Source organism: Danio rerio, chromosome 12 (genome assembly GCF_049306965.1).
Source record: "Danio rerio strain Tuebingen ecotype United States chromosome 12, GRCz12tu, whole genome shotgun sequence".
Taxonomy (NCBI): Eukaryota; Metazoa; Chordata; class Actinopteri; order Cypriniformes; family Danionidae; genus Danio; species Danio rerio.
This window is the reverse complement of record NC_133187.1, coordinates 6,085,593-6,110,278: the sequence shown is the minus strand read 5'-3', so window position 1 is coordinate 6,110,278 and position 24,686 is coordinate 6,085,593. Positions and strand designations below refer to the sequence as shown.

The 24,686-nt window shown below is 34.9% G+C and overlaps 1 protein-coding gene across 2 annotated transcripts in view; it reads right to left on the bottom strand.

Moving 5' to 3' along the window:
* Positions 1 to 24,686, bottom strand: part of ace (angiotensin I converting enzyme (peptidyl-dipeptidase A) 1) — a 75,123-nt gene that overhangs the window by 38,299 nt on the left and 12,138 nt on the right. The window contains exons 2-18 of one of the 2 annotated variants that reach the window (XM_689244.11): positions 21,801 to 21,971; positions 21,639 to 21,726; positions 16,284 to 16,427; positions 15,641 to 15,832; positions 15,046 to 15,143; positions 14,792 to 14,964; positions 12,997 to 13,220; positions 12,776 to 12,920; positions 10,597 to 10,695; positions 10,115 to 10,237; positions 8,954 to 9,165; positions 7,992 to 8,128; positions 7,759 to 7,917; positions 5,438 to 5,525; positions 3,958 to 4,101; positions 2,356 to 2,547; positions 842 to 939 (exon numbers count right to left, since the gene is read on the bottom strand). In XM_689244.11, coding sequence (XP_694336.5) covers positions 842 to 939; positions 2,356 to 2,547; positions 3,958 to 4,101; positions 5,438 to 5,525; positions 7,759 to 7,917; positions 7,992 to 8,128; positions 8,954 to 9,165; positions 10,115 to 10,237; positions 10,597 to 10,695; positions 12,776 to 12,920; positions 12,997 to 13,220; positions 14,792 to 14,964; positions 15,046 to 15,143; positions 15,641 to 15,832; positions 16,284 to 16,427; positions 21,639 to 21,726; positions 21,801 to 21,971 — 2,487 coding nt within the window. Of the gene's footprint in view, positions 1 to 841; positions 940 to 2,355; positions 2,548 to 3,957; positions 4,102 to 5,437; positions 5,526 to 7,758; positions 7,918 to 7,991; positions 8,129 to 8,413; positions 9,166 to 10,114; positions 10,238 to 10,596; positions 10,696 to 12,775; positions 12,921 to 12,996; positions 13,221 to 14,791; positions 14,965 to 15,045; positions 15,144 to 15,640; positions 15,833 to 16,283; positions 16,428 to 21,638; positions 21,727 to 21,800; positions 21,972 to 24,686 lie in introns of both variants that reach the window. The other variant, XR_012387805.1, reaches the window with a different exon arrangement.

The following is a 24,686-nucleotide window of genomic DNA, read 5'->3' as shown; positions in this document are numbered from 1 at the left end:
AACCGATATCATAACAGGCTTAGAATTAGTTACTAATAACTTTATCTAATTAACTAATTACTAATAGATTTATTGGTTAAAGTTATTTAATATAAATGTAGTTAACCTGCAGTTATATTAATCCAACGTTATAATAATACATAGAAACCAAGGTTTAATCAATAATGCCATTAGTGTCCATCATCAAGCGTGATCCACACTGTTTAGTCTTTACCAATTAATTCTTAAAATGATAGTCCACCCTCAAATGAAACTTCTGTCATCATTTCCACATCCTCCAATGCTTCCTAACCAGTTTGAGTTTCTTTCCTCTGTTGAACACAAAAGAAAGAGATACTGGAGAATGCTGAAAAAAACAGCCATTGACTTCCATAGTATTTTATGTTCTTACTATGGATGTCAGTCGCTATTAGAAATCGTTTTTCCCAAACATTCTTCAGAATATTATAACAAGAAGCACTAGAATTAGTTAATGGTAAGGAAATGTACATTTTTAGGGTTAACTATTCCTTTAACATATTTTTTGCTGGTTTATTTGCGTTTATAAATGTTTATTTTCAGTTTTTGAGTTTCAACAATACATTGACATTTTGTAGACGTACCAGGAGTCAGATCATACTTATCTGCACACATAATATAAACAAGATGCTATTTCTTGCTATTTAAACTGAACGTAAACAATATCTACTTCTGTTTATACTGAGTGTTTACAGCATCTACTTTCCTTAACACTTGATGTAAACAGCCATTGCCTTCAAGGAATATCTGAAATGGCACTTTTCCACGAGCTCAGACTGTGAGATCTAGTAATAGATTCGAGTGTTTACAGTTTTGATCTTACTTGTGCGATCATGGCTGGCGTGGCATCCACTTGTGTGGCATCAGGGTACGGATTGACGAGATCCATGATACCAGACCATGTTTGAGCCCACATGTTTCCTGAGATAAACCAAAACCATGCAAAAAGATCAGCCAACTAAAATGCAGGATGTCAGGGAGTATGGTGTATCTCTGACCACTGGCATTTGAGGAAACCACAGCGAGAGGAATTCCAAGCCATTTAATCTCCAGTCATGTGGAATCATTGCGCACACACATACACACAAGTGCACACAATTTCCCACACGCGCATATCCAAATGCAGTCACTAAAGTATACACACACACACACATGCACGCACACACACACAGTCACGCTTGATGATGATTTTGAAAGCAAATTATATCCTGTCGATTGCTTTGGAGTTGCCGCAAACAGCTACAGAATATCAATGCAAACCCTCATGAAAAATGAAGGGAGTGTGAATTGTACTTTTTAATAGACACCATTTTGAAAATTTTGTTTTGCTTTTTATGATTTTCTCCACTTTTCAAAGTCTAGTTGATTCTGTGAAAAAAGGTTTGCGGGTAAGGAATTATTAAAAGATTACAGCTGAAAGATTCAAAGTATATATTGTATTGTATTCTTATTTGCTTATGTGTTTGTTCCAGTTGTGTAGCAATTGCTTTTAGCATTCAGAATGATCTAATCTTCTAAATGACGTAAAAAAACAAACACTTATTCACTGATTCACTTTCCGTTGGCTTATTCCCTTCCTTATCAAGGGTCTCCACAGTGGAATGAACCACCAATTGTAAAAAAAGATGCAATTAATATTATTAGTTATAGGCAGGGCTTCACATTAACACCCCCAAATGCTAGATACTTTTCCTAGATCAGATGGCATGGCAGCTTATTGGTTAGCACTATTGCCTCACAGCAATATTTTTATTTAGCAATATCACCCCTCTTGCCCTTCAAACAGGAGGGAGCCTCGGGCTCGAGGATCTTCTGAGCTTAGAGCTCTCTCCTGGAACAGCATGCCAAACACGCTTTATTATCAATCATCAGCTAAGTGTGGATCTCCAAGCACAAACAAGCTCCTTTGTTTAGCACTTCTTGTGTGTACTGCCTCTTTCTGTTGAATCACTGAATGCCTTCTCAATTGTAAGTTTGCTTTGGACTAAAGCATCTGCGAAATGACCAAATGTAAATGTAATTAATTGAAAGCTTGCACAAAATTTTCTTTCGCCCCCAAAATGAACAAACTTCTTTTAGTCTTATCAAAAGACGTCACTTTAAAAAAAACAGTTATATTTTCTTGAGGGATTGCTTTAGATTTTCCACAAAATATCACCAGCTCTCATAAAGTAGATAGGAACCTTTTCTAAATTCTGAAGTCTGTCCATTCTGATTGGTAAACATTACTGCTTGTTAGATTAGATGATATTTTTAAACATGTTTTAGGACATTTTCTAATCAAAGCATTGTATAATTCAGTACCGATCATGTTTTTATGAATATTGCATCTCTCACCAAGCAGATGTGCAGGAATCGGCCCTTTCAGGTTGATGCGTTCTGGTCCATATTTCTTGTACAGTGCCCTGCGCACATAAGCATGAACGCTGAGGTAGAGCGGTTCTAGATCTTTCCACAAGGCCTCCAGATCCTGTTCAAAGGTGGGAGTCTCATACAGAGAGCGCCAGAATGCTCCGTTATCAGTGTGACCTGATAATCCACAAACAGTCAGCATTAAAGATTCATTCATTAGCTATACTTTTTTTGACTGCTTTAGTCCCCTTAAAAAAAAAGAAAGTTGGCACACTTTTAAAAATGTAGGTGAAAAACTTCAAATTCACCTGTCAAATTCAAATGTAAATAGCTGTCTGTGTTACACAAGTTCTTTATTATGGCTGTCAATTAATTAATTACACTATATTGCAATTTAATAATCTAAGGTAAAATTTAATTAAACTTTCTCCAAAATAACACTAATTATTATGTTAAATGCAGTACGTTATTTAGACATGTACAAAAAAAAAAAGGAAATTGAAACTGCTTGGAGGTGGTGGTAAATGTCTCGTGAGTTAGTTGTCATTTGTTTATGATTGTGATTTAAAATGTAAACAAATAGGGAAAAACGGCAATTGAAATGCTGTATATTGACCAGAGACACACTTTGGTTTTGTGGATATTATTTCTTTAGCAAAACTTAGCACAAACAGATTAACTTCTTATTGACTCTTGTTTTAGGCTCATTAAACTGCGTTCAGTATGACTCCATCACACAGTGAGGTGTTTTTCTGCATTATGTTTGACAGTCTATGAAATGTAATATGGCTTATAAAGATGGGGGTGAGATAGTTGGGTTTTATTTTCTTGTTTGTATTTTAGACATTTTTTTTTATCAGGATAGGACTATAGAAACTCATTCCTGCCACTGAGAAAAAAAAAAGATTATTGCAACTTTTTATTTCAGAATTGTGCTGTGCAAACTCGAAAATGTGAGTTATTAAGTTAGAATTGGAAGATATAAACTCACAGTTCTTGGTCAGAATACACAAAGTCAGAAATCTGAGATGAAAAAGTTAAAAATGCAAGTTATAAAGCCAGAAGTTTGAGAAATAAAGTTGCAGTTGAGTGATATGAACACAATTCTGAGAAATGAAGTTCAAAGTTTCTGTGAAAAAGTCACAATTGCGTATCAAAGTCAGAATTTTGACTGTATCTCACAATTTTGAGAAATAGTCACCATTGGGTGATATAAAGTCACAAAAAAGTGGCAATTGCGTGATATAAAGTTGGAATTCTGAGAAAAAAGTTGGAATTGCAAGTTTTAAAGTCAGATGTCTGAGAAATAAAGTCACAATTGTGTGATATAAACTCACAATTCTAAGAAATAAAGTCAGAATTCAGAGAAATAAAGTTGCAATTGCGTGATATAACATCATAATTGCAAGAAAAAAAGAGACTAAAATTGCTGTATTATATTAGGAGAGACTGAAACTAGAAGGCACCCGAAGTGCAATATGTTGACATGCTGCTCATATGAAATTGTAGCACATTTTTTTCCCCATAACTAATGAAGTAAACATGTTAAATCAACATCCAGAAATTGCTTTATTATCAGCCACTGACCATTGCTTTTAGCAGCGGAGTTGGCGAGCTCCACATATCTCTTGTAGCTGTCTCGGATTTCTCTGCCAGAGGCGTTTCGCCAACCCTGCCAGGCAAACAGCAGCTCGTCATAATCCCGCGACTCAGCCATGATCTTATTCAGATCTGGAAAATAAAATACGAACACATTGAATGCAGAGCAGAAAGCGGTTGTATGTCAGTAAGACAGGCTGCTGTATGAAAAACAGTCAGTGTAAGCACTTTTATTATTCACTGTTGAACAGTTTACAGATGGGTTTATGGTCTACAAGTGGGGTTTTGCACAGCACGTACATAACAGCATATAAAACCTTTATTATTTCCATGATTTTACAGTGTATTGTAAATAGTGAATAAAAATAATTTTTTTGACAAAATGTGTGTGTATATTATGTACCATATATACGTATACACACATCAATGCATATATTAAAGAAAATGTGTATTTATATTTAAATAAAAAAGCATATGTAATACAAATTATAATTTAAATATCTATAACAAATTTGTTTTGTATAGTTGTGTATCTATGTACAATTCAAGTCAAAATTATTAGCCCCCCTTTAATTTTTTTTTTATTTTTTAAATATTTCTCAAATGATGTTTTACAAAGCAAGGAAATTTTCATAGTATGTTGGATAATATTTTTTCTTCTAGAGAAAGTCCTTTTTGTTTTGTTTCGGCTAGAATTAAAGCCGTTTTTAATTTTTTAAACATCATTTAAAGGTCAAAATTATTAGCCCCTTTAAGCTAATTTTTTTTTTCTATAGTCTACAGAACAAACCGTCGTTATACAAAAACTTGTCTAATTACCCTAACCTGTCTAGTTAACCTAATTAGGTTAATTAGGATAATAATTCTGACTTCAACTGTATGTGTGTGTATCTCATATACATAATAAATATATATAATAAACATGTCAAAACAAACTTTTATTTTGGATGCGATTAGTTGTGAGTAATCTTTGCCCTCCACTAATTCTAAACAACCACAGCAACAAAAAGTGCAATAAACAATAATATTATTTAAAATGCTAACAATTAATTTACATTTTAATAAATGTAATTAAGTTACTACTGTATGATAAACTTAATATGGGACAATTAAGAACATTATTTAATTTTTATTTTTTTATTTTTCAATTGTATTAATAGTTCATATCCGGAATAAATATAATAACTCATATATGATGATTAATCTTTACTTTGTCACCATTGAAATTTTTCAAGCCGCAATTTTTCCAGTAGTTTTGCCTATAGGAATGTATTATTCTTAATGACAATGAAACAATATTTTGCCTTTATTTTGAAATTAAGTATTACTGTGGCATTACAAACAGTGGGTTTAAAAGGATTTATTTAACATAAAAATTATTGCACATATAGGCTAAGACTGCAAGTGCCAATCATTAATTGTGAATCATCAAAGAAGAAAATTTGAGAAAGTTGTTTATTTAACTCACCTGGATCCAGAGGCAGACAGTTTGATTTGTCCTTGCAGACCGTCGCTACACTGTACAGGGTCTCCATGGATGCTAGTAAATTATTGTACTGTGAACATGAAAAAACATGACAATAAGGTAATTTTTCATTTTTTTTAAATAAAGAGTCCTACCTACGGCATCTGGGAGCAACTGCTAATCACCACTAAAATCCAATAAATCCAAACTAAATCTAAAAAAAAAAAAAAAAACGTCTGCAGTATTGCTCATAGTGGAGTAAAATATTTATCAGTGTTCGATACATTTGTTAACAACTTTGATTATATTGTTTAATGAGTTAAAGAATATACAATTATAGATTTTTCTTTTTATTAATCAAAAAAGTCTTTAAAAATAGTGTAGCTGGGTTTCTCCAAAGGCATGAAATTGTTTTCAACATTAATAATTGGTAACACTTTATTTTGATGGTCCATTTGAGTATTAGTAGACTGTCTGCTTAATATCTGTTGATACTGCTCCTTCAACAGACGAGTAAATGTCAACTTACACTTACAACCCTAACCTATCAATCTACTTATAATCCAGTGAGAATTAGTTGGCATGTGGATGCAATGTAACTTTAATTCAACAAACGGACCATCAAAAAAAAGTGTGACATAATAACAATATTTCTAATAAAAGTTCCTTATTACTATCAAGTGGTTCCATAAACTAGAACATACATTCTGACATACTCAAATGCTTCTTCTTCATCACTGCAAAATGCAAAATTGTTACAGATTTAAGATATTCATCCTTTAAATTAAAGGTTCCAAAAAGGGGGGGTTGCAGTGATACCATAGAAGAACCATTTTGGGTTGCAAAGAATCATTCATTGAACACAAAAAAAACATCCGTAACTTAGCTGTTTTCCGTAATTTGTCATTCATGTTTTTAAATTTTTTATGCTTTTGTATTGCATTATAGGACCTTGATCTTTCTTTGAACAACTTTTAACTTGAAAATTTGGACTTTTGTTTACATTTTTAATAGTTTAAAGTGATATATTGTCTAGGTTGGTGTTGTATATTACGCTTAAACACCAAACACCAGTAATAAACTGCCAGTACATTTCCTGTTATTTTACTGACTTATTTCTTGATATATTATTGTTTCTTATGCATTATATTATTTCAAACTACTAAAATTTCAATAAAAGTCACTTTGTTAAACTGTTGAGTTGAATTAAAACATCGAAATTCCACAGAGCAGAGATCAACATCCCATAATGCAATTCACAACCATTACTAAACTAAAAACACTTTCAAGAGTTCACACTTAGCTGATGATTGGTAATAAGCTAGTTTGGCATGCTGTCCTGGGAGAGAGCCCCGAGCTCATGAGAGCCTCGAGCCTGGGGCTCCCTCCCGTTGCAGGGTGAGAGGGGAGTTTGAGCTCGGCTAGATCTCGAGAACCCCCCACCCTGCTGCGTGAGGGTTGCTAAGGTGATGCGTTACTGACAGAATTGAATCGAATTTGGTGCTAATTTGGTTTAGTCAATTTACTTAAGTATCGTGTTTTTGGGAGAGTGGGAGGAAACCGGAGGACCTCGGGAAAACCCACGCAAGCACGGGGAGAACATGAACTCCACACGAAAATGCTGACCGTTTGGGTAGATGCCCGAACCGGAGGCATTTTGCTGTGAGGCCACAGTGCTAGCCACTGGGCCGCCGTGCTGCCCTGTAGACAAAAGAGGAGGCGAAGGGGTGGAAGGGGGGATTCGTCAAGACGAAGATGACTAAAGGTAAGATGTTTGGTTATTTATACTTGGTTAGGAATTGTCTGATTGGTGGTTCGTACATTAGCTTGACTCGGGGCCAGCCGTGTCAATCATAAGCACGTGATCCTCTCGAAATTAGTTTATGAATAAACTTCACTTCTCTAAATCGCACAATATGAAAACTTTTAATTAACAGATTTTTTTTTTTTACAGTGAACAGCCATTTAAAGAATCATTTGTTCTTTGAATGTGGAAAACATTTGACAAACTAATGCCAATTAAGATAAATTTAGAGTGCTGAGTTTTAAATCAGTTCATTATAAGGCTCATAATCAGCTCATAATAATGAAACACAGATTATTTTAATCCTCAATATGTTTAAATATAAAGCCTCAATAAATTAATAAAAATGAGCAAAAATCATTCTCATGTTTCCCGGATCCCTCAGGTAAAATATAATAAATCCAAACTAAATCTAAAAAACCCATTTGCGCAATTGCTCTTTCCTAACATATTTGTCAGCTGATATTTAACATATTTGTCAGCTGATGTACGTAAAGCATTAAACATCTGTCCATCCTACCTCCACGAGATCTTCTGCAGAAAGCGCAGCCCTCTCGAGATCACTCAGTTTGCTCAGGATCCTCTTCACAGACTCGTCCTGGAAGTCACTGGTGTCGTATTTACGGGCCTCTAGTCCATAGATCTTGGTGTGATTGGCCATCTCCAAGTTTTTTTGCAGCTAAAGCCAAAGATTACAGCATGAGACTCTGAGAAATAGCAGTGGTGTACAGTAGATTGCAGTATAGGCCTCACCATGTTGTCCTTGTGGGCTTCGGTGATGTCAGTGTTGTAGGTCCAGGAGGACTCGGTGTAAGCGTTCCAGACCTCCTCGGCTGTGCTGTTGTATTCATCTAAAAACTGCTTGGCCTGCATCTCGTCTGTTATTTTACCTGAGGGATTCGGGAAACATGAGAACGAGTTCTGAGCTGTTTCTGAGGAGGCTTTGGGGGCCTTTTATAAGGCAGGAGTACTATACAATTGCAAAAAAAAAAAAAAAAAAATAAATCAATCCTAACAATAATCATTCTCAAGCCAAAGATCCATTCCACACAAGGTTTTTTATGTTGTTCACCACAAAAAAAGTGGTTCTTTACAGTAAATGACTGTTCAATTATGGTTCTGTTTGGATTATTTAGTTGAAGTCAGAATTATTAGCAAGGAAATTTTCAAATTACAGGTATGTCTGATATTTTTTCCTCGGGAGAAAGTCTTATTTGCTTTATTTCGGCTAGAATAAAAGCTGTTTTTAGTTTTAAACACCATTTTAGTACAAAGTTATTAGCCCCTTTAAGTTTTTTTTTTTTTTTTTAATAGTGTACAGAACAAACCATCGTTATACATTAATTTGCCTAATTACCCTAACCTGCCTAGTTAACCTAATTAACCTAGTTAAGCCTTTAAATGTCACTTTAAGCTGTATAGAAGAGCCTTGAAAAATTTCTACTCAAATATTATTTACTGTCATCGTGGCAAAGATAAAATAAATCAATTATTAGAGATGAGTTTTTAAAACTATTATGTTTAAAAATGTGCTGAAAAAGTCTTCTCTCCGTTAAGCATAATTTGGGAGAAAAAAAAAAACAGGGGGACTAATAATTCTGACTTCAACTGTATGTTTTTCTATGGCATAGGTCTTAAACTCGATACCTGGAGGGCTGCAGCTCTGCACAGTTTTGTTGAACCCTAATAAAAATAGCATTCACTCAAGTTCCTACCAATGTCTTCAGGGTAGCCCTCTGGTATTGGTGGCACCCAGTTAAAATCAGGCCAGCCAAGCGTCTCGCCGGTTTTCTCATTCTGTTCCCTCAGCCAGGTGGTAACTGGCAGAAAATAGCTCATCAGGGGGGTGGCGTCCATTTTGTCAGTGCCCAGCGCCTCTTGTAGCACCTGAGTCCAAGGTTCTGAAGAGCCAGCCTTCAAGACTTTCCTTTCAAACACAATATATAAACAACACTCAGCGTACAGACATTATGATGAAACTGTGGTCTCAGTCTATCTTTACCAGTTGCTGACAGTAACTAAGTGGGTTTCACTACTGTGCTTAAGTACAAAATTTAAGGATCTGTACTTCATCAGGCTATATCTTTTTCAGCAAACTTTTAATTCTACTTCACTACAATTTAAAACAATATATTGCACTTTTTACTTCACTTTTTACTCTATTTATTTTCTAAATGTAGTTGAGTAAAAAGTCAGTGGAGAGAATAGATTGTGGCGTTTAATATGTTAAAAAAAAAAGCTGAATTTTATCAGTTAGCCTGTTCAATTGGTTCACAAATTGCACTGACATCTGTTCTCCAGTCAGCAACTCACTGATTCAAATGATCCATTCAGAGTGAGTCTCTGGTAAACAGCTCACTGATTCAAATGATCCATTCAAAGTGAGTCTCTGGTAAATAGCTCACTGATTGAAATTATCTGTTCGAAGTGAGTCTCTAGTAAACAGCTCATTGATTCAAATGATCCCTTCAGAATGACTATCCAGTTAACAATCCACTGATTCAAATGATCCATTCAGAGTGAATTTCTGGTAAACAGCTCACTGATTCAAATTATTTGTTCAGAATGAGTCTCCAGTTAGCAACTCACTGATTCAAATGATCCATTCAGAATGAGTCTCTGGTAAACAACTCACTTATTTAAATGATCCATTCAGAGTGAGTCTCCAGTTAACAACTCACTGATTCTAATGATTTATTCAGAGTGAGTCTCCAGTAAACAGCTCACTGATTCAAATGATTCGGTCAGAGTGAGTCAGAGAATTGTATATATTACTTTTATAATAGAGTTTAGAATTGTATTAATTCTATCTACTTTTACTCAAGTGGCTGATTTGTGTCCTTCATCCACCACTGATCTTTAAACTGAGTACATACTCTAGAACAGCTCCAGCTTCACGTGATTTGTAGATGTCACATTTGTGCAGAGGTCCAGTATGTCCAGCCTCTTTGCATAATTTCTCATGGAACTGGAACTGCAGAATGAAGCTCACAAAGTATCTGAAAAAAAGGCAAGATACTGCAGGTAAAGAGGGTAAAAAGGCACAAAAAAACATTTAATCAAAACTGCAAATGAGTCATTAATAAAATATGCTAGTCTTCATACATTTCAAACACTAAAATCTAATCATTGAATTAAATCAGGTTGAAAGTTCTTTGATTTTTTTTATATGATAGTCCACATTTTTTTCTTGGGCTAATTCTGAAAAAACTGCAAAAACAGTTAGAAATAATATTTTGTAAAATGTTTTTGGTAAATTATGTATGAACAAATCCCTCACCTTAAATTTGGAAAAATCTTTTATGTCTGGATCATTTTGTTTGATTATTGGTTGCTTTTAAGCACATAAGAAGCTTACCTTATGTACGGTGTATTTCCAGGGATGTGATATTTCCCTCCAGCATCAAAATGCTCTTCTGTACGTCTGGTTGGTGGACAGATGCCTTGGTATTTTGTTCTATAATAAAAGAAAAATATATACTTTTGACATTTTTGAAAATGCTTCAGATTTTGATTTAAAATTATTTGTAGCATAGAATTATATTTTTGGAATAATAAATATTTTGGAATAATAATTAACTTCAATTAAATGGGTTTTCCATCTTTTATCGGTATAGGATAAGGGAGAACAGACAGAAAAGCATTGGGAGCTGAGGAAAAGCATTGGGAACAGGATTGGCAAAGGACCGTGAGCCAGGAAGCAAACTCGGGTCGTCATGAGCACCATGGTGCTACATATCGGCATACTTAGCCACTAGACTATTCTCAAATGAGCCTACACTCAAAAGGATTCTAACATGAAAATTTGGTCACACTTTACAATAGGGTTCATTAGTTAATGTTACTTAATGCATTTACTAACATGAACAAACAATGAACAATACATTTACTACAGTATTTGTTCATGTTAGTTAAAATTGGTTAATGAAAATACAGTTGTTCATTGTGAGTTCATGTTAACTCAGTGCGTTAACTAATGTTAATAATGCATTAGTAAATGTTCAATTATGATTAATAAATGCTGTACAGGTGTTGTTCATGACTAGTTCATGTTAGTAAATGCATTAACTAATGAACCTTATTGTAAAGTGTTACCGATAATTTATATTTTTCTACATGAAAAGAAAGAGTAATTGCTTGAGACATAAAAAATATGTTGCGTTTTTTTGTAGAACTAAATTTTGTTTTTTTGCGATTTATTCCCATGCAACAATAAGGATTACCCGATGGCCCAGGGCCAGCGTGAAAGATGATCGGGACAGTAGACTGGATTGTGACTGACCCATATCGGCCAGTAACGAGGAGCATGTTTTTTTTTTTTTCGTAACCTGGTAACAACCAGTACAGTGAAGAGTTGTCATCAGTTTGGCTAGCCATTTTATAAAAATAATTTAGAATTGCAATTAACTACCAGCACATTTTCCAAACTGCTCTTTCGTTTGCATAAAATCTTGAATTTTGCTCATTATACTTATATTAACATTTTTAAAATGTTTAAATTCTAGATTCACAGAGATTATTTTGCCACATTATTTAAAATATGTGGCTAAGAAATAGCCATTAACCTTTTTTCTTTTTTTGGTGGAGCCAGTGAAAACTTTGGCAGGGCAAAAAAAAATCTCAGCCACTGGCCCGATCGGCCCAGAAGAAAAAATCCTTAGCGCTGAACCCTGCCATGTTTCAAAGTTGAATTTTTAGGAGCATTAATTCAGTGTAATATGATTCTTCAGAAATTGTTTTAATATTTTTAATTCATGCATCAAGAAACTCTTTCTTAGTTTTATTTTGAAAAAAGGCATTTGTTTGATACTGTTAAAATCATAATAATATAAAGACTGTAATTTGAAATTCTTATATTGTGTAAAATTGTGAATTGTAAACATTTTATTGTTGCTTTTGATCAATTTTAGACATCCTTATGGAAGTAAAGAACAAAGTAATTAATTACATCTGTCAGGTTGGGGATAATGTATAGAAATGAGCAAAAATAGTTTTGACAGCTTTATTATTGAAATCATTTTTGCAATATATTTTCTAATCATAAAATTATTATTAATTATTATTATTAGCCCCACTGAATTATTAGCCCCCCTATATATTTTTCCAAATTTATGTTTAACGGAAAGAAGATTTTTATCAACACCTTTCTAAACATAATAGTTTTAATAACACATTTCTTTTAAATTTGCCATAATGAGAGTACATCATTATTCAAGATACTAGTATTCAAGTTTTATCTAGGTTAGTTAGGGTAATTAGGCAATTGCTGTATAGTGATGGCTTGTTTTGTAGACTATTGGAAAAAAAGGATTTGCTTGAGGGGGCTAATATTATTGACTTAGAAATGGTTAATAAAAAGTTCCCTAGCTGAAATAAAACAAATAAGACTTTCTCCAGAAGAAAAAAATATTATAGGAAATACTGTGAAAAAGTCCTTGCTCTGTTAAGCATCATTTAGGAAATACTTAAAAAAGAAAAAAAATATTTACAGGAGGGCTAATAATTCTGACTTCAACTGTATATGTTTATTTTTTTACCTGAGGTACCACCAATCTGCATTGTAGCGGTCAGGCGGTGTCTCTCCACTGAACACACTCCATCGCCACTGGTCAATAAGGTACCCAAAAGGAAGGAAGGCGATCTTTTCCAAGGCCATCTTCAACAGGTAATTGATGTCACTCTCTGTGGAATTTCATAAACTTCTTCAGCTTATCAGAAGTTTACACTGGCAGTATAATTTGACATGTCTCTCACTCACCAGCGTCATCGGTTAGTTGGTCCAGGAGGTCAATGCTGTGGAGATGTTTGGGAGTGGACACAGAAAGAGAGAGAACGTCCCCGATGGCCTCATGGAAGCCAGGATTGGCTCCTCTTCTGAAGCTCACTGGCTGATCTTTGTACTGGAGGTAATATTCCACATGCCCCATCTCATGATGCACTGTGAACAGCTGTTCCATGGTCACAGTCGTGCACTGCTTGATTCTGTCAAAGAAAAAAAAATGCGTAGTTACTGGTTGCGATTATAAGCATGAGAGTCACTTTTTTATATGAAAATAATTCTATAATCTGTGCCTATTATTTTAAAACACAGCAAGCAATTAAAACCACGTAAAAGTTTAAAGTTACTACAAAATTAAAATTTATCATTGCAACATTTATTATAATAAGTACATTTTAGGTTGTTGTACATTATTATTTATTTATTTAATAAATTGCTGGGCTGAAACAAGTCAAAAACCCAGAATGCACTAAACGGAGAACAAAAATTACTTTTAAATTAGTTTTTTATACAACTAATAAAAGCAAAACTATGGAATCATCTCACAGGGATTTATTTCAAATATTTTACTCAAGTTATAATTTGATTAAATGTCGTATTTTCGTTTTTGAAACATTATTTTTGGGTGAACTGTCCATTCAAATCATTCATAATTTCTTGTGTAGCTTGTAAACCTTGCTCCATCTGAAAGCATGTGCAAGAGATTTATGGATTACAGAGCTAGCTTTACTGCCAAAATGTGCAAAATCCCCTTTGATTAATTGATCAGTCCTACACTAGATGTGAGTCACATTTTTTTTTTTTTTTTATTTATTAAAAAGAAGTCTGGCCTGAAACAGAATCCAAAAATTTAGAATGTACTTAACAGAGAACCAAAAATGAATTTTAAATACATTTTTGTACAAGTAAATAAAAGCAAAACTATCACCAAAAGAATCATCTCATAATTATTCTTTTCTAACATTCGCCTGAAGTTATGATTTGAGTTTGGATTAAAAACGTGTTATTAAATGCCTTTAAAAAAAAAAAAAAAAACTAACATTTTTTTGGGGTGAACTATCTCTTTAAATTGTCCATAATTTCTTGCGTAGCTTGTCACTGAGATATAGCTCTGTCCAGTACATGCTGCTCCATCTGAAAACATGTGCTGGAGATTTACTGCTGATTAAAGAGCCAGCTTTACTGCCAAATGTGCATTAAAAATCCCCTTGGATTAATTGTTCAGCCTTACTGTGGATGTGTAACTTTTTTCATATGAAAATAATTGTACAATCCGTGCCTATTATTAGCCAAAAGCCAAAAACCCAGAATGCGCTTAACAAAGAACCAAAAATCACTTTTAAGTTAGTTTTTTATACAACTAATAAAATCAAAACTATGGAATCATCTCACACAATGATTTATTTATAACATTCAACTGAAGTTATGGTTTGAGTTTGGAGTAACTCCTTATTAAACATAGTAACATGGTATTAAACGCTGTGTTTAAATTTTTCATCATTTTGGGGTGAACTATCCCTTTAAAGTGTCAATAATTTCTAGTGTATTCTTGTCACTGAAATATAGCTCAGCCTAGTAAATGCTGCTCCATCTGAAAGCATGTGCTGGAGATTTACTATTGATTAGAGCTGGCTTCACTGCTAAAATGTGCATGAAGAAATCACCTTTGATTAAACGTTCTGCATGAATACACAAGCATCAGAAACCCCTACCATTATCTAAAGCGCATCATTTCTACAATCTGAGCTACTTTACATTGATATGATTCATGTACCTGAAGTCTTTGCGGTTGTAAAAGTCCCAGGCAGAAGCATGACACACCACCTCTCTTCCATCAGTGGGTTTCTCCAGCATGGACTTGTCCCAAAACTCAGGAGGCATTTCCAGCAAACCCAAAGAGGTGAAAAACTCCTCTGCTACCCGGAACATGTGCGTTGCATTATAACCCTATGGGCACAAATCACTTTATTACTCTATACAGTGCTCAGCATGGTATTCATTCACTGAGAGACGGTACTGTTAGCTTACTTTAGCGATCATGGTATTGGTCACATCTACATTGGGTCTGTTAGGGAAAGGGATCATCATATTGTAGATGTTGTTCCATGTTTGTGACCACATGTTGCCTAATGAAAGCCAAACACAACACTGTTAGTATACTGAAATAAATTTTTTGGATTTACTAAATTTTTTTAAGGTAAGTGGTTGCAAACAGTAGCCCCTGTCACACATACAGACCTTTCTGGAAAATTACTGGTAAATTTGTTCTGGCTATTTTCCGGGAAGAGAAGTTGTAACATTACTAGTAATTTGCTGGAATGCTGCACTGTGTGAACGCAGAAGGAAGATTGCCGGAAAGAGTGCGTGCCTGTCTAGAGCGTGCTGACGTGAGACGTCTATTTTAGCCAGTCAGACCAGTCACTTCCGCGCGGTTTATGAAAATAAAAGCCTTTGAATATTTTTCCAAACACATTTACCTGCTAAATGTTAGTCAGATAACATTTCATTGCTCCTTCTTAATGACAACTGTGTAAATAATTATCGATAAGATGTTTATGATAAGCCGTTGTTTGTCATAACACGAACAATATGCATAATATTTTCACAATATTAAAAGACTTACCCAATAGATGAGCAGGGATGGGACCTTTAAGGTTGATGTATTTCGGACCATAGTAGTCGTAGAGCTTTCGGCGGACAAAAGCGTGCAGGTTTTGGTAGAGAGGTTCCAGCTGTTTAAACAGGTTCTCAAGGTCTTGCTTGAAGGTAGGAGACTCGTACCAAGAGCGCCAGTACTCGCCTGTGTCTTTAAAGCCTGAGGAGAACCAAGAAGAAGTGTTTTCAGTTCTTTCTCTCTCAAATCAAAGTGTCTTCTTTCCAAAGATGCTTAAACGGCAAATGCAGACCAAAATATTCAGCAACTGCTTCTGTTTTAGTTTGGGAAGGTCATTTTTGAGAAAGTGCCACTGATGATGAGGGAGAGGACAACACAGAAACAGTCACAGAAAGCTTTTTGGTCTTTTCCTAGACAAGACCTAGACAAGTTTGTTGTATATAACATTTTTTTAACACAGTACAATGTTTCTTTCTCATTACTTTTGCATCTATAACTCTTTTTTAGCATTACATTTCTAGATAGACCATAGTAAAACTCAAAGTGTCTTCTTTCTAATGAAACCCAACTTGTGTTTGTTTCTCACTAGGGTTACTATTTGGGTCACTGTGGTGGAACTTTTACTGTTGAGTTATGTAGGTAAATTACTCACCGTCCATTTGAGATGCCTTGTTGCTGATCTTTACAAACTCAGCGTAAAGAGATTTAAGAGGAACACCTGAGGAATTATGCCAGCCTTCCCAGGCATACAGGAGCCTCTTATAGCTTCTTGAGGTAGCCATGATTTCTTGGAGCTCTAAAAATACAACGAGAGTGTAAATACATATGAAAACGTGTCAATATTTTTAAGGTTAAAGTCAAATTTGTTTAAAAGCCACAAATGATGACCTTAGGCTGGCATTCTGAAACTTGTTACAAGCAAACGTTTTGTGCAGCAATATTGAAAATAACCAATAACTGATCTCAGGCAGTTCAGATTTGCTTCTTTCATTCTGGAGACAATAGCTCCATTAACAGAGTCTCCACGGTGGATTTAAAAGTCTTAATCTGTCTTACATTTCCAGAACAAAATTGTAGGCATTAAAACAAATTAACTAAAGTTACTAAAATATGGTGTAGATCTTAAATCATTTTAAACAGGTCTTAATTTTCTATTGTCCATATAAATCTATCCAATCGGGGAAACCAACAATCCATCTTAAAAAAAAAGTTTAACAAAAGTTATATTTATTAAATCTGTTTATCAATTTGGTTTAATCATCTTCTTTACAATAACATTTGTTTATAAGCTAGTCATGTATTTATAGCTACCTGCTGAGGATGCTAGCATGGACGCACTGTTGTGCAAACTTTTAGTTTATTAGCCTTTTTACAACCATTTTTTTTAAGGAAAAGTACACACTTATTAATTGTTAAGTTTGATCTTGAAACTTTACAGACGTTTAACTTTCACAAATATCTTTAGCAGACGCTACATGAAAGATTTGAAAAAAAAAACACTTTAATGTGACTAAACTAATTTAAACTATTTAGTTTTAGATTTAGGTTTTGCTAAGTTTTACAAATGAGCCCTAGAAGAAAACACAAGCTTGAACTGTGCTGTTAAAAAAATGCTTTGAACGCAAGCTTTTAGGGATACAAGATACAAAACCTATCATTAGATCTATGAAGCAGAGGTCTTGCATGTTGTTAAAAATGTATGTTGTGCTTTCAGTCAGATTGTCTGCCATTTGTTTTGAATTTTTTATTTATTTATTTATTTATTTATTTTTGTAGTATGTGCATTTAGAGATGGCAAACTGCTCACATCCGCTGCAGTTATAAGCAAGCATGGTTGCATGAATGAGACACTGTTAGAGCTAAAAGCCGGGTATACTTGTTTTTCCAAGTCTTGCATACTTGTTTTTCCATGTTCTGCTCCTACTCGTGCAGTCTTCGCATCTTTTTGAATGACAGAGACTGACACATTTGCAGTTTCAGTCTACACATTTTCAAAAACCACCTCATGACGGAGCAGATTTTGTGCCTTTACAGACAAATTACAATTTGGGATTAAAGGAAAACTCAGCTTTAAAAAAAAAAAATTGGCTCCCTTAGAGGTAAACAGTTGAGTTTTAGCATTTTGGAATCCATTCAGCTCTTCTCCAGGTCTTCAGGCACATTTAGCTTAGCTTAGCATAGATCATTGAAGCAGATAAGACCTTTAGCATCCCTTTTAAAAAAAAAGACCAAAGAGTTTTGATAATTCTCCTATTTAAGCTTGACCATTTAGTAGTTTTGTTGTGTATTAAGACTGACAGAAAAGTAGCTATTTTCTAGGTTGATATGGCTAGGAACTTCAGTATACCCTTATTCTAGTGTAATAATATTTTGCAGCCATACCATGATATTATGCTATTAAGCATGACATAATGATATTACGCAGACAGTTAGTCACATTGATTATATTGATGGATGTTAGCTATTTTTCAGGCACTGCATAATGCTAAGATGTATAATATGAATTTTATATGCTAAGCTAACCTAAAAGTGTTCCCACCAGACCCAGAGATCTGCTACATAGATGTAAAAAATGGTGCAACTTTGTTGAACTCTACGGTATTTATCAAACAAGTGGAGTGTTCCAGATAATGACAAACATATTTCTTCTATTCAGCAGATTTTTTGGATTCTGAATATGATATGAATTATCTCATTAGCTAATGCAAAACAGCTACATGTGACAGATATAGTGGTGCACTCTTCAGTTTTTGTGATGAGATAAACGCTTCAAATGCATATTAATCTAACTCTGCTAATTTTAACAATTTGTACACAAGTATGTTCGACAAGTCAGCATACTGTAGTTGTGTTAGCAAACTTTTAATACACTACATTCCAAAACAAAATATTATGCTTTTTACTTCACTATAATTCATGAATGTAGTGCAGCAAAGTCATTTTAAACTAGAGAAATCATCTTCTTCTCAAAGGCTCGTTAGTGGGGTTTAATTCATGAATGCACTAAACAATTAATTGGTGAAACACACTGTAAAATAAATAGATAAATAAACGATTAGCTACTTTACTCAGTGGGAAAAGCCGTTGTCTAAAATCTTAAGTTCATTGACTTGGAGAAAAAAAAGCCAGTAAACCCTTTGCCTTAACTTTCATAATAATACTTCAATTATAAGGTTGTCACCATCCTGCAGTTTGTCTCCATTCCCCTAGAGGTCCCCGTGTTTCCCCTCTGTCTTTGTTCTTCCTCATGTGTTCTTGTTTACTTAATTTTGATCACCTGTGACTTGTTTTAGCCAGTGTATTTAAGTTGTCACTTTGTCTGTGTTCCTCACTCGGTTTTTGAGTCATCTCTGGTGGACTTGCCTCGCGGTTCCCTTGATCTCCTGAGCTACGTCTAGTAAGAGTGTTTTATTTTCCTTGTTGCTGACTGCATTATTATCTGTTTGTTTTCTCCCTTCGTGGAGTTTTTCCTTTACATGTTTATTATACTGTTAGAATATTTTGTATACCTCATTCTGAGAAGATCCTAAGTTGTCTGTTTTGCTAACTCATTTTTGAGAAGAATCTAAGTTGACTTATTTTTTATTTATTTTTTTGTTTTAATTTTTTTTTTTTTAATAAATCCTTGTTTTCTGGATTCCCTCTTGGAGTGTTTTCGTTTGGGCCCAACACGACTTCCTCTGTGGCTTAGTGGTATACACACTGGTTTCCACACCAGAGACCTGGGTTCAAGACCCGATCGTGACAAAGGTAATGAGTTTACCTTAAGTAAAGTCAACAATTCGCTTTTTACAGTGGTAGATCTGACTTTAATTATTTACAAGTGAATCGTCAGTGATCCAAACAATCCAGTCAAAGGGAATCTACAGTTAAATATTCAATAGATATGCAGACTGACTCGAAAACAAATGCAGATATTTAGGATTCATTATGAAGTAACAATCAACATTAGTTGTCTGAACTAAATATTTGGTTTATTACTTAATATTACCTTCTTGTAACATTACCTTCTTTTTAACTGTTTTGTTAATGCAACATATCCAGCAGGCACACAACATTGTAAGATATTAATATTATGTTAGATTTAAGTTGTGGCGCCGGGTGACCATAATTCAATATCTAGCAGCGTCTTAGGACAATGTTATTTTGATGTCCAATAACGACATCAAATGACATTAATATTTGGTTGATTTTTAGGTTGTGTTGGAAAGTGACCAAAATCCAACGTCGAGCCAACATCTTAAACCAACGTCATGTGGATGTCAAATGCTGACATTTTATTCATCAGGTAACAAATCAAACGTCTGATAGATGTCAAAGTGGTAACACCCACACAACGTCAAGCTGTAACATCATTAGACGTTTACGTTTGGTTGATTTTAGGTTGGACGTTGGTCACATCTTCATGATGTTGGATTCTAATGTCAACCTGACTTTCATTTCCAAACAAAATACAATGTCCCCCCTTGGGGTACAATGTCAATCTGATGTCATGTTGATGACCTGTGCCAAGGTTGTACTGAATATAGTCTCAATAGTAACTTTAGTTATTAAAAAAGTCTCACTGCTAGTTTTGCATACTGAATTGCATCCTAAATTGTCTGAATTGCAATCTTTGGTTTGGTCCCTTTAATCAAATAAACAGTAGCTTTATATAACTTATCTGAAACACAATTCTTTTACTGCAGTGCAAGCGCCTGTTCGGTGTATTTTTCAGATTAATAAAAAAAGCTTATAAGGAGATTTATTTTAGAATCAGAATTGATTCTCTAAAAAGAGCCGACTCATAGGAGTCGTTTAATGAATCATGAATTTGAATGCATGGTGGTGCAGTGGGTAGCACAATTGCCTCACAGCAGGAAGGTTGCTGGTTCGAGCACGGCCTGGGTCAGTTGCCGTTTCTGTGGAGTTTGCATGCTCTCCCCGTGTTGGCGTGGGTTTCCTCCAGGTGATCCGGTTTCCCTCAAGTCCAAAGGTGTAGGTGAATTGGGTAAGCTGAATTGCCCGTAGTGTATGTGTGTGAGTAGCCCCTTTCACACATACAGACCTTTCCGGAAAATTGCCGGCAATTTTCCGGAAAGGTTGTATGTGTGAACAGGTCCTTTTTGAAAATACTGGTAAATTCATTCTGGCTATTTTCCGGAAAGAGAAGTTGTAACATTACCGGCAATTTGCCGGAAGCTGCGCTGTGTGAATGCAGAAGGAAGATTCCCGTAATAAGCTCATGCACGTCTAGAACGTGCTGACGTGAGACGTCTGCTTTAGCCAATCACAACAGTCAGACGCATTTACGTCCGCGCGGTTTGTGAGGATAAAAGCCTTTGAATATTTTTCCAGACACATTTAGCTGCTAGAAGTTAGTCAGATCACGTTTATATGTTCTTCTTAATGCCAACTGTGTAAATAATCATCGATGAGATGCTTATGATAAGCCGTTGTTTGTTTACAAGCTTTGCGTGTGCTTGTGAAACAGCCTGTGAGCGCCAGCACACGCACATATTATGAACATCTCGACATGCGAAAGTGATCCTGCGAAAGTTGTTCACAATATTGATCATCCACAGAGTTTTTAATTTAGTCAAATGTTTGCAAATACAAGCGCAGCCATTTAAAGCTCATTTGTGATGAATGATGTCAGAATTTACCGGTATTTTGGAATGGATGTGTGAATGCTCTTTTCCGGAAAATTTCCGTAACGTCCTCGCCTGTGTGAACAGCGCTTTTTTCAATATACCGGTAAAGTCTTTCCGGAAATTTTCCAGATATTTACCGGTATCGCTGTGTGAAAGGGGCTAATGAGTGTGTATGGACGGGTCACGGCTGGAACGGCATCCACTGCGTAAAACATATGCTGGATAAGTTCATGCATGAAGTTTCAAGCATTAAATTCTTTTGCTGCAATGCAAGCACTTGTGCATGCATTTCCTCTTTGGTGTGCGTGTGCATTTTTATATTCACTTTGACCCTTGATGACACATTAACAAAGCTAGTTGGGAGCGTTTCTCACCAGGCTCCAAAGACCAGCATTCCTCTGGAGAGGGACACACCTTTGCAGTGGAGTAGATGCTGTCCATCTGGCTCAGAATAGTGTTGTACTAAGAACACAAAGAGAGGTGTCAAAACACATCATCAAGAGCTCTTCATGCGCAGCTTCAGAGCTATAACTCACCAGCTCTCTGTCTGTGATTGCGAGATTGGCGGCTTCCAGGACATTGATCTTTTTGATGATCTTCTTCAGGTCTGGATTAGTGAAGGTGTCCATTAGAGATTCACTGAAGGTAGCCTTTGCTTTGTGACCCCATGCCTCTGTAAAAGCCTGCTCCTCCAAAGATGCTTCTATCTAAGAGTGAAGTATAAAAGGTCTGATTATTCCATGCAAAAAGTGAGTCAATTATAAAAATCAAAGAAATATTTATAGGGGTAGCATGGATTACAGAGTGTGCGTTTTGTTTGTTTTTTACACGGACATTTAGAAATAATATATTTTAGAGCAGTAATCACAATACTGTGAAACCGTGATATTTTTATCCAAGGTTATCCTACCGTCAGAATCTTATACCGGCCCATGCCTAACTCCAGGGCCCGGTTTTTCAAAAGGTTTAATCCGGATAAAACTGATCTGGATTTAGTAATCCTGTTTTTGTCATCTGTGATCATGTAATCCAGCTTACTTTTTGAGCCAGTTTTTCAAAGCAACATCGGATTGGATCAATCTGATCAGGATAGGAACTTTTCAGGATCACTTAATCTGGATAACCAGTACTCAAACAGGATAGGACATCACAATGTAGAACTATAGACATGTAAAGAGCGACAAGTAGAATAGCCAGCATGGGGTCAATCTAACTTTATTTTTATTTGAAATGAAAACTAAGAAAATGTAATAATTATTAAAATAACAATAATAATAAATAATAAAAACAAGAAAAACCCCACCCTGTCCTCTTTCAGCAGTCTGCTCATCTGAGACCTACAACACTGTACATTGAGGATATTTATAATAAGTTTCAAATATAGATGTAAATAAAAAAAAAAAAGGCTTACAGTCAAAAACTCCATAATAATTTCAGACTTCCTCAACTGATGTGGAGAGACCAGCTTGTCTGAGCGTAGCCTTTAGGAGGCAGATCTCAAGTAATTGGCCTTGGTTTGCTGCAGTTTGGTTTGAGTCAGTTGTTTTTCTGCCAGACGAAGCTGTGCTTCTGCCCTTTCAGTCTCTTTTTGTAATTGTTGGAAGAGATTTTAAAAATCAGTCATTGCCATTCTTTGCATTTTTTTTGTTATTCTGTAATCATTGCATGCATCACTAATAAATATTCTAAAAACAAAAATATTTTCCATTGTGATGAATATATATATATATATATATCAGTTAGTGACAGAATAAAATGTATTGTTTTTGGTCAGTTTTGACAGCTGTTTGGGGGATTATTTTATGAGGCCACACTCTTTCTACTTTGCTGTAGGCCTTTACTGAAAGGCTGAATACATTAAAGCCTATGCTCACTATAGCCTGACGGATGAACAAATAAAATTAAAACCTTATGAATAAAAATAGTATATCTTGTAAAATACTGCATGATCCAAAAATAGCATTATTCAATACATTTTTTTAGGTTTTCATTACATTTTGGCCATGAAATCCACGCTAAATCCACACTTTTGATGGGATCAGTTTAATTCAGGTTTTTTGGATCAAAGTTATCCAGATCCTACAAAAAAGGTCTGAAAAACCCAATCTAAAGTTTTAATCCGGATCAAAACCAAGATTGGATTACGTGATCTAATCCGATTAGGTAATCCGTTTTTTCTTTTGAAAAAAAAACATTTTCAAGATTTGATCCAATCCCTTATCCGAAATCCTAGTGGATTACTTTTGAAAAACCGGGCCCAGTAAATATAAAGTAGCCAACTTTATAAAATCTGGACCTAGTGGTTATTTATGTGCTGTGTGCTGTCTTGAAATTGCGGTCAATAATCATTTCTGTATCTGGCTCAATCCCACTGCCTTCAGTCTCCCTCAGTCGTATATGTTTTCAATAAGAGTCTGGATTGTTTTTACAGCAACAAGAAATAGAAAAAGGCTGGCTGAGGTCACACCATCCATTAATTCTTTCAATCCTGACAGGAACTCATTTCTTTTCGGGGAATGTGGATGACACCTGAAACAATTCCGATCGAGCTATAAAGCACCCGCTCGAGTAGCTGTATATGCCATAAAAACAGTAGTGGGCTTGTTCTAGAGCCTTCTAGTTGGAAATCATGTCACAGACATTGATTTCTGCGACGCTGTGTGCATTAAGGTCATGCATTTAGTTGTAATATGAAAGTGAAGTTAGATATTTATCAAAGTGTTGCATTTCAAAGTTTCATCAGTGATTTACGTGTTATTTAAAAGGTATACAGTAGTCAACCTTTGAAGTGGATCAAAAGTTTATCAAAGTTGTCCTAAAGCTATTGAACAACACTATTCTTGTCAATTTGAAAAAGGGTTTTTTAAAAGTTGACCACAAACAAAAATGTTTTATCTCAATGTTGTTCCAAACCAAAATGCTTTTCTTTCTGACTTTTGTGCAGGTATATAAATATGGTGCTCAAAATAGATGGTCATGAAGTTATATAATAAGCGTAAGAGCAAAAAACAATAATATAATTAACTATAGTTTAGCCCAAAATAAAAAGACTAACTATTTACTCACCCTCAAGGGGGCCACAAATCTTTAAGTTAAGTTAACAAGAGAAGATAGTTTAAAGAATGTTGATAACCGTAACCATTCCCATCCATAATAGTAAAAACAAATACTATGGAAGTCAATGGTTACCGGTTTTTAACATTTTTCGAAATGCCTTCTTGTGTGTTCAACACATGAAGCTATTCCTTTAAATGTACGCTCAGTTTGTTTTTTTTAGTTCAAAACCAGTGTTTGTGTTGCTTTTGGGGTGGCCTTCATTTTCCTAGTACGTCATAATATGTCACATTTTGCATCTACTTTTATGCATTTTTTTGCATGCAAAATGAATGTTATTAAATTATAAATATATGCATAATTAAAAT